This window comes from Ovis aries, chromosome 7 (genome assembly GCF_016772045.2).
Source record: "Ovis aries strain OAR_USU_Benz2616 breed Rambouillet chromosome 7, ARS-UI_Ramb_v3.0, whole genome shotgun sequence".
Taxonomy (NCBI): Eukaryota; Metazoa; Chordata; class Mammalia; order Artiodactyla; family Bovidae; genus Ovis; species Ovis aries.
This window is the reverse complement of record NC_056060.1, coordinates 9,240,673-9,255,292: the sequence shown is the minus strand read 5'-3', so window position 1 is coordinate 9,255,292 and position 14,620 is coordinate 9,240,673. Positions and strand designations below refer to the sequence as shown.

At 36.6% G+C, this 14,620-nt stretch overlaps 1 protein-coding gene across 1 annotated transcript in view; it reads left to right on the top strand.

The window, feature by feature from the left end:
* Positions 1–14,620, top strand: part of AP3B1 (adaptor related protein complex 3 subunit beta 1) — a 239,204-nt gene that overhangs the window by 131,296 nt on the left and 93,288 nt on the right. Inside the window, exons 16-19 of the mRNA XM_027971481.2 lie at positions 3,034–3,220; positions 4,190–4,320; positions 9,689–9,797; positions 13,262–13,403. Coding sequence (XP_027827282.2) covers positions 3,034–3,220; positions 4,190–4,320; positions 9,689–9,797; positions 13,262–13,403 — 569 coding nt within the window. The remainder of the gene's footprint in view (positions 1–3,033; positions 3,221–4,189; positions 4,321–9,688; positions 9,798–13,261; positions 13,404–14,620) is intronic.

Genomic DNA, 14,620 nt, shown 5'->3' with positions numbered 1-14,620 from the left:
GCTTTTGAAAGTTTATTCTGTCAAAATCACTGTAAAATGCTATTGTAAATTTAAAAGCCCCAACGTGGCTTTCACTGAACGAATGTTATGGTAAAAGCAACATTCTTATTAAATTAAGAAAACTATGGAACAGAAATATTTTGGGCATTGGTTGTGGTGCATGCAAACTCACTCTGCTTATTTTACCAGTTGAAATAAAACTATAATGATCAAATATACTGATACTTGATATGTGTGGTTTAACTAAACTACAGAATTCTTGTGATGAAGCTAATATTGAAAAAGCATACTTCAGCATGACAGCACACACTCTCATACTCAAGTTTCTGCTGCATGTGACCAGCAGGATTTTAGAAATGTGATATTGTGAAAAACTACATTGTAAATTAGCCTGTGTTATATACTGGCTTTTTTGCCTGGATTAGGTGGCTGGATGCATGGGAAGTAGATGAAGTGAGATTTTTGTGTGTTGGTTAGATTTTGATTCAAAATCATTTGGAAACCTTTAAAGTGTTTACCAGGTAGAGTTTCAACAGCCTTAAGCTTTTGAAAACTTTAGCAAAACAGCAGTTCTTGGAAACAAATCTTGCAAAGAGAATGACATTGAAATATATCCCGATAAAAACAAAGGAAGAATTGAGCAAATTAAGTGATAAGAGCTAATAATTTATTGTAGAAGTTCTTTCATTTGCAATATTTCAGCTATGATGAAGACTTTTTTGATGGAGCTACTATTTTAGTTGGTTAAGTTTATATTTTATATTAGAATGAAATGAAATTGAGAAGGCAGTTGATTTTGCAGTAGCTCAATTTGATGAAATATTAAACTATAGAGAATTATTCAAAAGTTTTATCTCATAAAGATAGTTTTGTTGGAGGGAAAAAATTTAAATATCTAGGCTTGAAATATTTACAAATTTTAACATGAAAGCATTGAGAGTATCCTTTATTCAACAGAATTTTTTCTATGCTTATTGGACCATTCAAACTGTAAAGAGGGCACTTTCTCCATTAAAAATATTAAGTTCTATAGCAAAGAATAAGTTGCAAATGTCAGTACTTTCATAATTAGTGATCATAAAGTTCCATTTTGAAGATAATTCCATTTTGAAGACATAAAATTGTATTCTTTAGATAAATACCAGTGACTTGGTTTTAGAGATAGAGCTAAGAAATTGATTAAGGTATGTGAATAAAGAGGTATGTGAGTAAATTAATTATTCTGTTTATGTTTTTAATGTATCATGGGACCTGGATATGTTTTTATCTTTTAGAATTTTAATTTTGAAAATACACGTGCTATAATTATTTCATAACCCACCAATATAATAAAGCAAGTTTTATAGTCAATAAGTGCATATTATGGAAATTATATAATCTTAATAACTTAAAATTTTCTGTCTCACTTTAAATAGAGTCAGTTAATATTTCAAATAATTAACTTCCTAAAACTTAATTTCAGAGACTAGAAATGAAAGCGGGATGAATCACCCCACTGGCTTAAAAAAGTGCTGCAGTGAATAGGCTTTTTAATCTGATTTATTCTAGGTGCGTATTCTAAATCCCAGCATTCAGATATACTGTAGAGAGTTAGCTTCGTTATGAATTCTCACTACAGTTGAAGAAACTTAACAGTAGGATGTATTTTCCAGGTTATCTCAGCAAGTTGATTGCACAGTCCAGTGTACCTTGGATTGACCTGGGTTATTCACTTGGTGACTGTTTGGCTGATTGTCCTTAAAAAATCAATCATAGAAATTTTCTTATGTGTCGTTGAACCAACCTAGTCTAGTAATTAGTGAATAGCAGTTGTTGTTAACCAAATTTAGAATAGCTCTATTAATACTTTTCATCTGTATTTTTTGTAGTTCTACTTTAGTAAAACTAGGTTAATGGTTTTTAAATAGATTGTTGCTGAAAGAAGGTTGCTTTCTATCCAAATCAATTATCTTAATGAATTAATATTGTAAAAGAGTTTGCCACACCATTCTTGTATCTTGACTTGTTGGTTTAGAACTATCTTCAGCTCTGCCTGACTTGATGGATTTTATTGTCTTTAATCCATTTCTGATGTCTATAAAATGTTCTAAGGTAGATGTTTATTTTTTCCATGTATTATGAATCCTGTTTATGGTTAGAATTGTATACGTGTAACCTTCTAAATTAAAATTATGCTTTTTCAATAAAGTAATGAGTTGAAAATACAAACCTTATTTTGTTAACATTTCAATTTTGGTTTAATTATTATTAAAATTATCTCAATATATGTTAATGTAGTACAGTCAAAAATTGACTTAGGAAATCTTATTAGAGTGTAAAAGCTACTATAATAAGTTGTTCCCTAACATAAATAAATAAATGACCAATATTACTAGAGGCCATAAGCAATATGGGGGAAAAAATGGAAGGAGTCTTTTATCCTAGTTTTTAGAGGGCATCAGCAGCTTGCTTTTATGAAAAAGTAACAGCTAAATGCACTGCAAATAATTTGCAGTAATCCAGTTCAGTGATTCATGTGTCTGCTTTAATGGGTCATAATTCAGGGTAAAGTAACTGAGTGCAGACACTGCTTATGCCGGGGACAGTATCTCTTCATAAAGCACACCTCAGGAGAAGCAGTTTGCCAGCCCCCTAATGCTCTCTGATGTTTTGATGTCCTGCATATTTTTCCGATTAAGTTTTGAGTGCCATGTTTTTAGTTGTATTTCCACATTCATTATTCTCACGTAGACCCTTCAGCGGGTTTGCCATATATGATTATTTTTTTAATGATGCCTTTCTTTCCACTTCAGCAGTTTAATAATCTAGCACATGGCTGCTTCTCAGTGCTCAGCATTCACCTCCCCAATACTGAAGAGGACATGTGCTTTGGCTTCAGAATTCCATTTGCAGTGTTAGAAATGCATATTCCCTATGGAACAACATTTGTTTGACATAACCATTCATTTTTATTACCTCTTTAAATATGTTTATCCAGAGTTATCAATAATCATAAATAACTGTATTCTCATCTTGTTCTGTTTTTTCCAACAGACAAAATTGCTTACCCAGTACATATTAAATCTCGGCAAGTATGATCAAAACTACGACATCAGAGATCGTACAAGATTTATTAGGCAGCTTATTGTTCCGAATGAGAAGAGTGGAGCTTTAAGTAAATATGCCAAAAAAATATTTCTGGCGCAGAAACCCGCACCACTGCTTGAATCTCCTTTTAAAGGTATTATTATCAGAATATACCTACAGAATATTATATGTTATCTTAAAAATTATGATATTATATCCCACTTCTAACATGTTTAAAATTTATCTCTTAGAAAATATGTGATTAGTGTGTATAAATATATAAATACGAAAAGTGTGCTTTCTATTCATTCATCTCTTCTCCGAAACAAGCTTTATATTAGTTCAAGTTTATGTTTTTATAGGCCTTATTTACCTAAATAATTTCAGTCTTCTGGCGTTTATTCTTACCAAATGACTTGACTGAACAATAGATGAAAGCTGTGTTGTTTTTGCAGACATTGACTTCATTTCTGGTTTAAATAGATAGCTTTGTTTAATAAGGGATATATAATTCACCTTAATAGTGAGTTATTAAGTATTTTGTGTACACTAACATAAGCTTTTCCGGAAAGAATTATTTCATAGAAATATTCCTTTATATTTGTTTGCTTTTCAGAGATGGAAATTGACTTATTTTCCCCAGCTTTTTAAAAGGAGTAATTTATCAGTTTCACAAGTAGCCATTACAGTAGGAATCAAATGATTATATACTTTGGTTTTCATATTGTTTCTTATTTAATTGTTGTAAAGGGATAAAAAGCAGTTCAGTTTTGTAGTAAAACTATTAAAATTCTGAATGTGTTGGTGGCAAGACATGTATATGGATTGTTTAACTGTGCTGTCATTCTTAATATTCACAGTAAAGTAATTTTTAGAGAAGCTACATATCAGAGCAACACCTCTAAACACACTGACTGATTAGCTTTTTTATTGACCATTATCGGGGAGATTATTGTAATCTATGGACTGAAATCAGTTTTTTTGACCTGTGAAGAATTTCCTAGTTTATATTTATTCCTTGACATTTGAGGTAATATGCCAATTACCTTGAGCTCTGATTAGGATTGTTCTCTGTTATATGCAGCTCAGATTGTTTATTTTATATTTTCCTTTATTTTAATAGATAGGGATCATTTCCAGCTTGGCACTTTATCTCACACTCTCAACACCAAAGCAACTGGGTACCTGGAATTATCTAATTGGCCAGAGGTGGCGCCTGACCCATCAGTTCGAAATGTAGAAGTAATAGAGTTGGTAAGTTGACCTTTCTGAAATTAATTTTGTCAAGCAGTAGGAGATTCTAGGATAGCTGCTGTTTTGTATAAAAGCTTTTTTTGGGGGGTGGAAAACTTGTTCTGGTATTTCTAAATGTAATGTGTTAGATATATCTTGCTGCTATGGGAACTAAATATTGTAGTATTCCTATGTCATTGTACATGTACTGTTCCTTTTCTTCAAGGAAATAGAGAATTGAATTCTCTGCATCAGTGCCACCCACATTTGTGATACTGCATTTGTAGCTGTGCAGATTCAATTTCTAAGGTATTTAGTTTCATTGAGTTGAGCTTTTCCCACTTAGTTTAGAGACTCATAAGCTTCCTGTCAATATTTTCCAAATCATTTTTGCTATCTCTTCCAGAAACCATACAAAGTGTTCTTTTGGCTTTTCTGAGGAACCTTTTTCACATGAAGCCAAATATAAATAGGAAGCATTATGTACCAAAAATATCCTTGAACAAGGTCACAATTAATGAATAATATATGGCTTCACATTAAAAAAAAAGGTCTCTGTATAAATACTCTTTTCCTAGGTCTTTATAACATGCTGGCCACTAAAATAAGAGAATTGATGTTCTTTCCTAGTATTATCTCTTTCTTTCTTATAAACAAGAAAAATAAGGAGAGGGGTCTTCTGATTGTCTTTAGAGATTGATTATGTGAAATGTATCTGATATTTTTTTAAATAGAATTAATAAAAAGAACAATTATGTATTACATCCTGGGTGCCTTTCCAGTACAGCACATATGCTGAACTAGGATTCAGGTAACTAGTCTTTATCTATAATTCCTATGAGAAAGTCAGTTAATCTTCTTGCCTACTGACTTTTCCCTTTACAATGGGGAAAAAACTGTCTTCCTTTAAATAGAAGAATTCCGTACCCACACTTTGCAGCTTGTAGCGTCTTAGTTCCCTGATCAGATATTAAACGTGGGCCACAACAGTGAAAGTGCCAAGTCCTAACCACTAGACTGCCAGGAAGTTCCTGGGGCACAGCCATTTAATTTGACTGCTTTGAAAAGTATGTTTCTCTTACCTACTCAAACTTATCTGGCTTCGGAGTATGGCCAGGGCAATAATAACCAGTAACTAACCCTGGTAGTGTTCTTTGATAATATTTTATAATCATTACTTGTTTAAGCCTCATAATTATTATAAGTGGTGGTGGTTGTTATTCCCGTTTTGCAAATGACGAAACCAAGGTTCAGAGAACTTAAATTGCCCAGGTTCCCATAGCTAGTAAGTGATAGAACTGGGATACCACTCCATATCTGAGTCCACTGTTCACACTCTTACTGCATTTTATTATGTAACATGATGAGAGGAAGCTTGAGCTTGTTGCAATTCTAGACTGTCCTTAGTATTTATTAACACCACTGTTTTCAGGTTGTGACAAATTATCTCTATTTAGAGATGATTTTTTTTTTAATATAAAACTAACAAGTTCCATGTTTCTCCTTGCAACTAAGTTTGGTGATTTCTCCTCAAATATACATACTACTCTTAAGTATTCTTCAGAAAGATTGGCTTATTTATGAAACATTTGGTCAGATACTAGAATACAAAGAGAATGTTCTTTGTTGTAAGTAATACTCTCTCCTAATTTCTTTTGCCTGTTTGTTGTTTTTATGGTTCTGTCCCTTTTCATTATTAGGTACTTAATGTTTTGGCCCAAGTGGAATCATCCTTTTATCCTACCCCTACTTCTGCCCTTATCCCTCCTCCTTGTTGCCCCAGTCCACAAAAAAAAGAAGAAAAAAGTCAAATAAAAATATCATCTCAGAAATTGATAGCAATGCCATGCGATTTAATTTGGTCTCAGCAGTGTTCTTATATTGGCTGATAGATTGGTTGTTTGGCTGGCTTCTTCCATTTTCTTGTACTCTTCTAAGCATTTAACTACCTATAGGGACAGTACTTGAATAACCTTTTTCTTATATTCATTTCACCTGTCCAGTTGAACAGGGACAAATTGATTCCTTTTTCATTTTGCTGATTACATTGTGGAAATTAATAATTGGTAACTTATTATGGAGAATAATTATAACTGATGGAACTTGGTTGGAAAAAACTCACTCTCCATTGATGCCATGTAGAAAACAGTTTCAATCTGCTTGTCTCTGGACACATTGACTTGAAATTATACTATAAAGACTTAATTAAATATAAAAATAGCATATATAGTTCTATTATCAAATTTGGCTGCAGTAGTGTAGAAAGTAGTGTTCACATAATCTTTCTTGCCTTTCATTCTACCTCACCCCTCTCTGAAGTCGCATCAATGTATTTATGCACATAATATATGTGTGACCCTAGTCTTACTGTCATCTTACAGGGTCATGTCTTATTACTATGAAATTTAACTTAGCAAGAATAACAGCCTAAGTTTAGACAATCTAATACTTTAATCAAAACAATATGGAACCTAGTCACACTGACACTGGGAGTCACTGCATCACACGTTTCCATTTCCAGGATATTAGCTACTATATATATTATGCCACTAGTAAATTTTCAAGATTCTTTGCAATTTTTGTTTTTACTTGGTTCTAGAAGATCCTTTTCTCTCAGTTTTGCATATCAAGGGTATTTTGCTTTATAAACACATCTACTATCAATATTTTATCTTACATTGAAACTTTCAAATTAGTGCTGTGTTATTTTTTTCCTCCTCTCTTTACCCTTTTATTTCCTTTGCTAAGAATGATACAGTTATCATAGTCATAACAGACCATAACAAAAATTAAAATACTTTTTAGTCTTTACCCTTTAAAACCTTAAACTCCATGAATAGAGAATCCTTGGCCCTGTCAAAATATTATGCCCCTCTGAGCATAGGCGCCTGATTTTCCTTATATGATGACTTAGTCTTGTCCTGAAAGCCATAGTCTAACTAAATAATTTTTTTTTCATAAATTGACCTGACACACATTTTACTAGCCTGCAGAAAAATGTATTTGGATTTAAGAAAAATATGAACTTTACTGTTTATTAAATATAGGAGAACTTTGTTTATAGAGTACTGTCTTTATTCATATCTGGAGGACAAAGCATTTTAAACATACATAAAAAGCAGTATTGTTGATCTTATGTCAGTATCTTACTCAAATATATTTGAGTAATTTTTGCTCATTTTTCTATTATTGTCCAGATAGTAATTTTCCAGATTACTGAAGCTTACCTTTGTAAGCAACATATCTTAAGCTCATAAGCCCTCTATGCAGTGGTTTTCCAACCTAGCTTTATACTATATTCATATGGAGATCTTAAAACAAATGTGTCAGGCCTGTACTAGACCAATCAGAATCTTGGGAAGTGGGTCCCAAGCATTAGCATTTTTAGCATTAGTATTTTTATTATTGATATTAATATTTTTAAAAAGTATTCTCAGGTGATTCTGACAGAGACATCCAGTGCTGAGAACCATTCTTGAGTAAGAACCTCAGTCTTACTGTAAATTTCTTTACAACAGATGGTACCCTAGCAGGCTGGCACATAGCAAAAACTCTGAAGTGTGATAAATAAATGCATCTTAACTGTTCTTGACCTTTTAAAAAATACACATTTCCTTGCCCTTTAAAAGAGAGTGTATGAAGCATGATTTAACTTTTTCATAATGAATCAAAGTCACAGTTATGAAAATAATTTATTTTACTTCAATACACTATATTAAAGTTTTTAAGGGTCTGTCACCCAACTAATAGTTTTTGTGGCAGACACATTTAAGATGTATCAGTGTTCAAAATATTCAAACATCTCTGATCTCCAGATGCTGATGTTCTTGCAGGGATAGACTGACAATTACAATAAATATGTAAATTGTATACAGTAGTATATTAGAAAATAATAAGTGCTATGACCAAAAAACAAAGAAAAAAAAATTAGTGCAAAGGCTGCTCCATCCCTGGGATTCTCCGGGCAGGAATACTGGAGTGGGTTGCCATTTCCTTCTCCGGGAGATCTTCCCAACCCAGGGATCGAACCTGGGTCTCCCGTATTGCAGGCAGAAGCTTTACCATCTGAGCCACCAGGGAAGTAAGATCAGCCTCCACGGGGGGTTGAAATTTTCAGTAGGGCGGTCCTCCCTGAGGTGGCACTTGTACAGAATCTTGAAAGAAGTGAGGAAATGAGCCATGTGGTCGTCTGGGGTGAGGGTGCCGGAAGTAGGAGCAGCTTTGGAGAAAGGCCTCAAGGAGAAGCACGTCTGGGGTGTCTGAAGACACTGTGATGAGTGGCTGGAGGGAAGTGGGCAGGAGGGAGAGCAGCTGCAGGAGTCAGGTAGGGCTGACAGGTTTTTATCATAAGGGCTTCATTTGTTCTAAGTGAATGCGAAGCCTTTGCAGACCTTTTCAAAGAAAGAGGAGCTTGATTGGAATTAATAAAATCTTTCTAGCTGCTCTTTTGAGCCAACTTGGACTGGGGGTGAGAGATGGAACTAGACACAAGATAGCCAGTCAGAGACTATCGTGGTGATCCGAGAGAGAGAGATACGGCTCTGAGTAAGGTGGTAAAGGACCAAGGGGCCTATAGGCTTTCTTGATGGATTAGATATCTAGGATATGACAAACAGAGAATTACCCCAGGGTTCAGGCTGTTGAGATGGTACAGGCTATTTGTTGCCTACACTAAATGTTTTCATTATTTTATTTTTAAAAACCTCAGTATCAAGGTAACTCAGGTGATAAAGATTCCACCTGCAATGCTGGGGAGACCCTGGTTCGATCCCTGGGTTGGGAAGATCCCCTGGAGAAGCAATCGGCTACCCACTCCTATATTCTTGGCCTTCTCTGGTGGCTCAGATGATAAAGAAGCCGCCTGCAATGCATGAGACCTGGGTTCAATCTCTGGATTGGGAAGATCCCCTGGAGGAGGGCATGGCAACCCATTCCAGTATTCTTGCCCAGAGAATCCCCACAGACAGGAGCCTGGCAGGCTACAGTCCATGGGGTCACAAAGAGTCAGACAGACCTGACTGAGCAACTAAGCACAGCACACAGAACATCAAGCTGTGAAATTGGATTTCTTACTGCTCTTACTACTTCTGCCTCTAATTGCCCTTGTCTCTTCTACACTGTCTTACTTTAGCTTAAATCTTCTATAGGCCAATGAATACAAAAGTATTTAAAATTATATGTTATGTATAAGGTTGTGGATCTAAAACAATAGGTTCTGAGTGAGAGTTTATGTTTCTCTACTTAGGGGTAGTGGGAATCAAGACTTCTCAGTGTTGCCTTTTCTACTGAGGCTTTAAACTTCCTTCTGGTTTCACAGAGTATTCCAAATGATTAAGTCTCCCTTAATGAGAATTCCTTGATATTTACATTTTTACTCTTTTTAAATCAGGCAAAAGAATGGACCCCAGCAGGAAAAGCAAAGAAAGAGAATCCTGATGAGAAATTTTATTCCGAATCTGAGGAGGAAGAGGACTCTTCTGAGAGCAGCAGTGACAGTGGTGGGTCTTTCATTCATTGGAAAACTTGGTTCACCGTGGCTTATCGGCCGTGCTTCCCATAGAACAGTGAGGCCCGGAACGTAACATTCAGCCGGCAGGTTTAGGTGACGCTTATACGACTGAAACAGTTCCTTTCATTTACATGGCAAAGTAACTTTGATATGTAAGTTTTCGAAGTAATTTCTAACCGCTTTTTTTTTGACATTGCCTCTTAGACCCATAACTAAAAAATAATAGAATTGAAAAAAGGGCTCATGCTTTTCTGAATTCTAACCCACACTGCCTGGGATGTTCATTAACGTGTTGAAAAACATAAATTTACATTTGGTAAGCCTTTGTTTTCAGTATTTGACAAATTAGTCTGTGGTACGTTATTTTCTGAAGTAATAAGCTGAAAAATGGGGGAAATTACTTCAATCCAAACAGTTAATGCTAAAAATATGGAATTTCAGGAATGATATAGACCATTGAGAAAGATATGTTGTGTAGTTAAGAGTGTCTCATAGAGATATTTGTCTCCATCCCATTTATTCACAAGCTCATGTTCTATTTAGAGTCTAACCTTTTTCAGTACGTATTTGAAATATTCCAGTAACATTATGGCTTTTCATGGCATTATCTGAAGTATAGTAGGGATAGTAAGAGTTCCCTTCTAGCTACCAGAAGAAAGAGAAAACTTTTCTCATTAGAAGATACCAGTTTTTTTCCAGTGAACACGTCTTCTTGAAGATAAACAAATTTCCTCAAGGATTTTTCTAACTTGAAAATTTAAATAAGTGATGCCTGAAATGAACTGGATCCAGATTTGTTTTGAACTCCCATAAAAACATGAAAAGTAACAGCATAAGCCAGTTATCTAAGTTAACATGTATGTATGCTTAACTTTGACTTCACAACAAATTCAAAACACCCTTAATCAACAGTTTTTTCCCTAAAGTTTGGGTAAAATAAATTTTGGTCTTTGTAAAAAGTCACAATGGGACTTCCCTTGATGGCTCAGTTCAGTTCAGTTCAGTTCAGTTGCTCAGTCATGTCCGACTCTTTGCGACCCCATGAATCGCAGCACGCCAGGCCTCCCTGTCCATCACCAACTCCCAGAGTTCACTCAAGACTCGCGTCCATCGAGTCAGTGATGCCATCCAGCCATCTCATCCTCTGTCCCCTTCTCCTCCTGCTCCCAATCCCTCCCAGCATCAGTCTTTTCCAGTGAGTCAACTCTTCACATGAGGTGGCCAAAGTACTGGAGTTTCAGCTTCAGCGTCATTCCTTCCAAAGAAATCCGAGGGCTGATCTCCTTCAGAATGGACTGGTTGGATCTCCTTGCAGTCCAAGGGACTCTCAAGAGTCTTCTCCAACACCACAGTTCAAAAGCATCAATTCTTTGGTGCTCAGCTTTCTTCACCGTCCAACTCTCACATCCATACATGACCACTGGAAAAACCATAGCCTTGACTAGACGGACCTTTGTTGGCAAAGTAATGTCTCTGCTTTTCAATATGCCATCTAGGTTGGTCATAACTTTTCTTCCAACGAGTAAGAGTCTTTTAATTTCATGGCTGCAGTCACCATCTGCAGTGATTTTGGAGCCCCCCAAAATAAAGTCTGACACTGTTTCCACTGTTTCCCCATCTATTTCCCATGAAGTGATGGGACCAAATGCCATGATCTTTGTTTTCTTAATGTTGAGCTTTAAGCCAACTTTTTCACTCTCCACTTTCACTTTAATCAAGAAGCTCTTTAGTTCCTCTTCACTTTCTGCCATAAGGGTGTCATCTGCATATCTGAGGTTATTGATATTTCTCCCGTCAATCTTGATTCCAGCTTGTGCTTCTTCCAGCCCAGCGTTTCTCATGATGTACTCTGCATAGAAGTTAAATAAGCAGGGTGACAATATACAGCCTTGACGTACTCCTTTTCCTATTTGGAACCAGTCTGTTTTTCCATGTCCAGTTCTAACTGTTGCTTCCAAAAGAATATAGGCCTTCCTAGCTTTTTGCTGTGTGATACATGAATTAATCTTCATAGAGTAGATACTACTATTTACCTCTTAGAATACTATTTTAACTAGAGGTTATGTTCTTCCCTGGGGACACTTCATCAGATGGATCACAGGCCAGGATGATTGGATGGCATCATCGACTCAACGGACGTGAGCTTTTGCAAGCTCTGGAAGATGGTGAAGGACAAGGAAGCCTGGCGTGCTGCAGCCCATGGGGTCACAAAGAGTCAGATACAACTGAGTGACTGAACAACAGCAACATGTTCCTCCCTGAGGACACGTCATCAGATAGATCATAGGCTAGGAAAACAGTGTGTCCTCTTATCCAGGATACAACTCTGCACGTGTCATCGTTTCAACTACCAAAAAATTATGCTTCCTGTTTAAAATACACAAAAACATGGTGTTTATGGGGCTTCCCTGGTGGCTCAGAGGTTAAAGCGTCTGCCTGGAATGCGGGAGACCCGGGTTCGATCCCTGGGTCGGGAAGATCCCCTGGAGAAGGAAATGGCAACCCACTCCAGTACTCCTGCCTGGAGAGTCCCATGGAGGAAGGAGCCTGGTAGGCTACAGTCCACGGGGTCACAAAGAGTCGGACACGACTGAGCTACTTCACTTCACTTCTTCAGTAAGCCCTAATATGCCATAATTTATACATAAAAGTTTTAACTGTGTAGTTCCTCAGTGTAACTTTATCTTTTCTTTGACTTACAGAAGACTCTTACACTAGCTAAAACAAGTACTTTTTGATTAGTGATTTTGCTTTGTTGCCTTTGAATTAAGGAATTTTTGAAGATGATTTGAACAGCTCTTTTCCCTCTCAAAATTTGTTCCTAAGATTCAGTAATCCCTTCTATTTCTCTAAATAAAATTTCCCATTTTAAGTAGAGGAAATAAAATTATTTCTTTATTCTTATATCTTCCTCATTGTTGTTCAGTCGCTCAGTCATGTCCCACTCTTTGCGACCCCATGGACTGCAGCACGCCAGACTTCCCTGTCCTTTACCATCTCCTGGAGCTTGCTCAAACTCATGTCCATTGAGTCAGTGATGCCATCCAACCATCTCTCCCTCTGTCATCCCCTTCTCCTCCTGCCTTCACTCTTTCCCAGAATCAGGGGCTTTTCTGATGAGTCACCCTCATCATCAGTCTTTAAATAAAAAGTCTTGCTGTAGCTAAGACATGTATGGGTTTGGGAAGCAAGAAATGCTCACATTGTTTTACTTGGTTGATCTTTTCTGTTCCTTCTCTGGGTATTGGGGCCCCACTGTGCTCACTGCGCTGCAGGGTTCTGGAGGTCTGAGTGACTGGGCAGCAGATATAGAGACTGTGGATCCAGTGGGGTCCACTACATGAAAATTCAGCGTCTCATTTCATTTGTGATGAATGTTGATACTTGCTTCTGTCCCTTGTATTAATTAAGTGGCTGTAAATCAAAGAGCATCTGGTTATTTTTTTCCTTCAGAAAGTGCGTCTGGAAGTGAAAGTGGGGAAGACGAGGAAGAAGACCACAGTGGGGACAGCGGTGAGGACTCGGGTGAAAGTGGAAGTGAGTCGGAGGCCGGGAAGGGAAGAGCGGCCAAGCACGCCAAAGCCAGAGGGAAAGGGTGAGCTATTTCCTTCACAAAAAATTCTGCGGTCTTTTCCCCTGGTCTAACATTGAGTGAAAAAATGAGTGTGTGTTTATTTCCCCAAACAGACTGTAAGTCTTTTAATATTGATTTAAAATACTAATTCACATTATTCTCCTACTTGTAATGCTCAGTTTCCATTTTGAACTTGAACAAATCTTGGGGTTACATTTTGAAAATTGGTGTAACCTTGGAAAGCCGAGTTAAGTGATCATGCAGTTGGTATGAAACACTTAATTACCTTTTGCAGCAATTTTGCTGAGAGTGAAAATTAAATCCTTCAACACTTTGCCATTATGTAACTAAGACAATTGATTTTTCTAAATAATGTTATATTAAAAAGATTATGATCCAAATATTAGAGTCAGGGGCTGTGAAGGAAGACGGTCATAAGGTATTTAAGTGTTAGCGCTTTTTAAGATCTCCCATTATCAACAATATTATCATGTGTTAAAGTGTCATTAAAATTTTGAGTAATTGGGGCTAATACCTTGGATTGTCTGAGTCTGTTTTCCCCACTGCTGTCAGAGAGTGGCCTCTGCAGACACGATGGCCCTTTCCCTGGGCGCCTGCTGCCCGCTCAGTTGATGAGCTTGCAGCCCAGCTCAGTCGTGGCTGACAGAACTGATTGGGGCGCAGTACGCTCTCTGCTCCTTTTATTACAGACAGTAATTAAAGCAGCTCGCCCTGCCACTTCCATAACAAACACAGCATAATGCCCTAATTATGACTTTATTAATTTAAGTCAGGATTTAATGATTTTAAAAGTGATTTATATTGTTTTTCCTGTTCAGAACAAATGAAATCTGTAGGTTAAATTAATACAGGCTTTTCATCATGCAAAGTTAAAAAGCTAGTTACCAGTAAATTCTTTTCATTAGGTTAACATCTGAAACTCTAAGCAGTAAGGTAAACAATAATTACCCATCAAAATTGAGTGATGCATAATAAAATAACACTTTTACCTTTAAAATCTTATCTTAAAGGCTAGAAGCTAAGTATAGTCAGAGTCATTCACTTGTTGCAACAAGCCAGTTGCTTGGTTTGTAGTAGCCTTTTCTCAGAGAGAGGTTCTGTGCTTCTAGTTTAATGTCAGAATATCTATGATTTGTTGCTGTTCAGTCACTAAGTCATGTCCGACCTTTGTGACCCCGTGGACTGCAGTACTTCAGGCTTCCCTGTCCTTCACTATC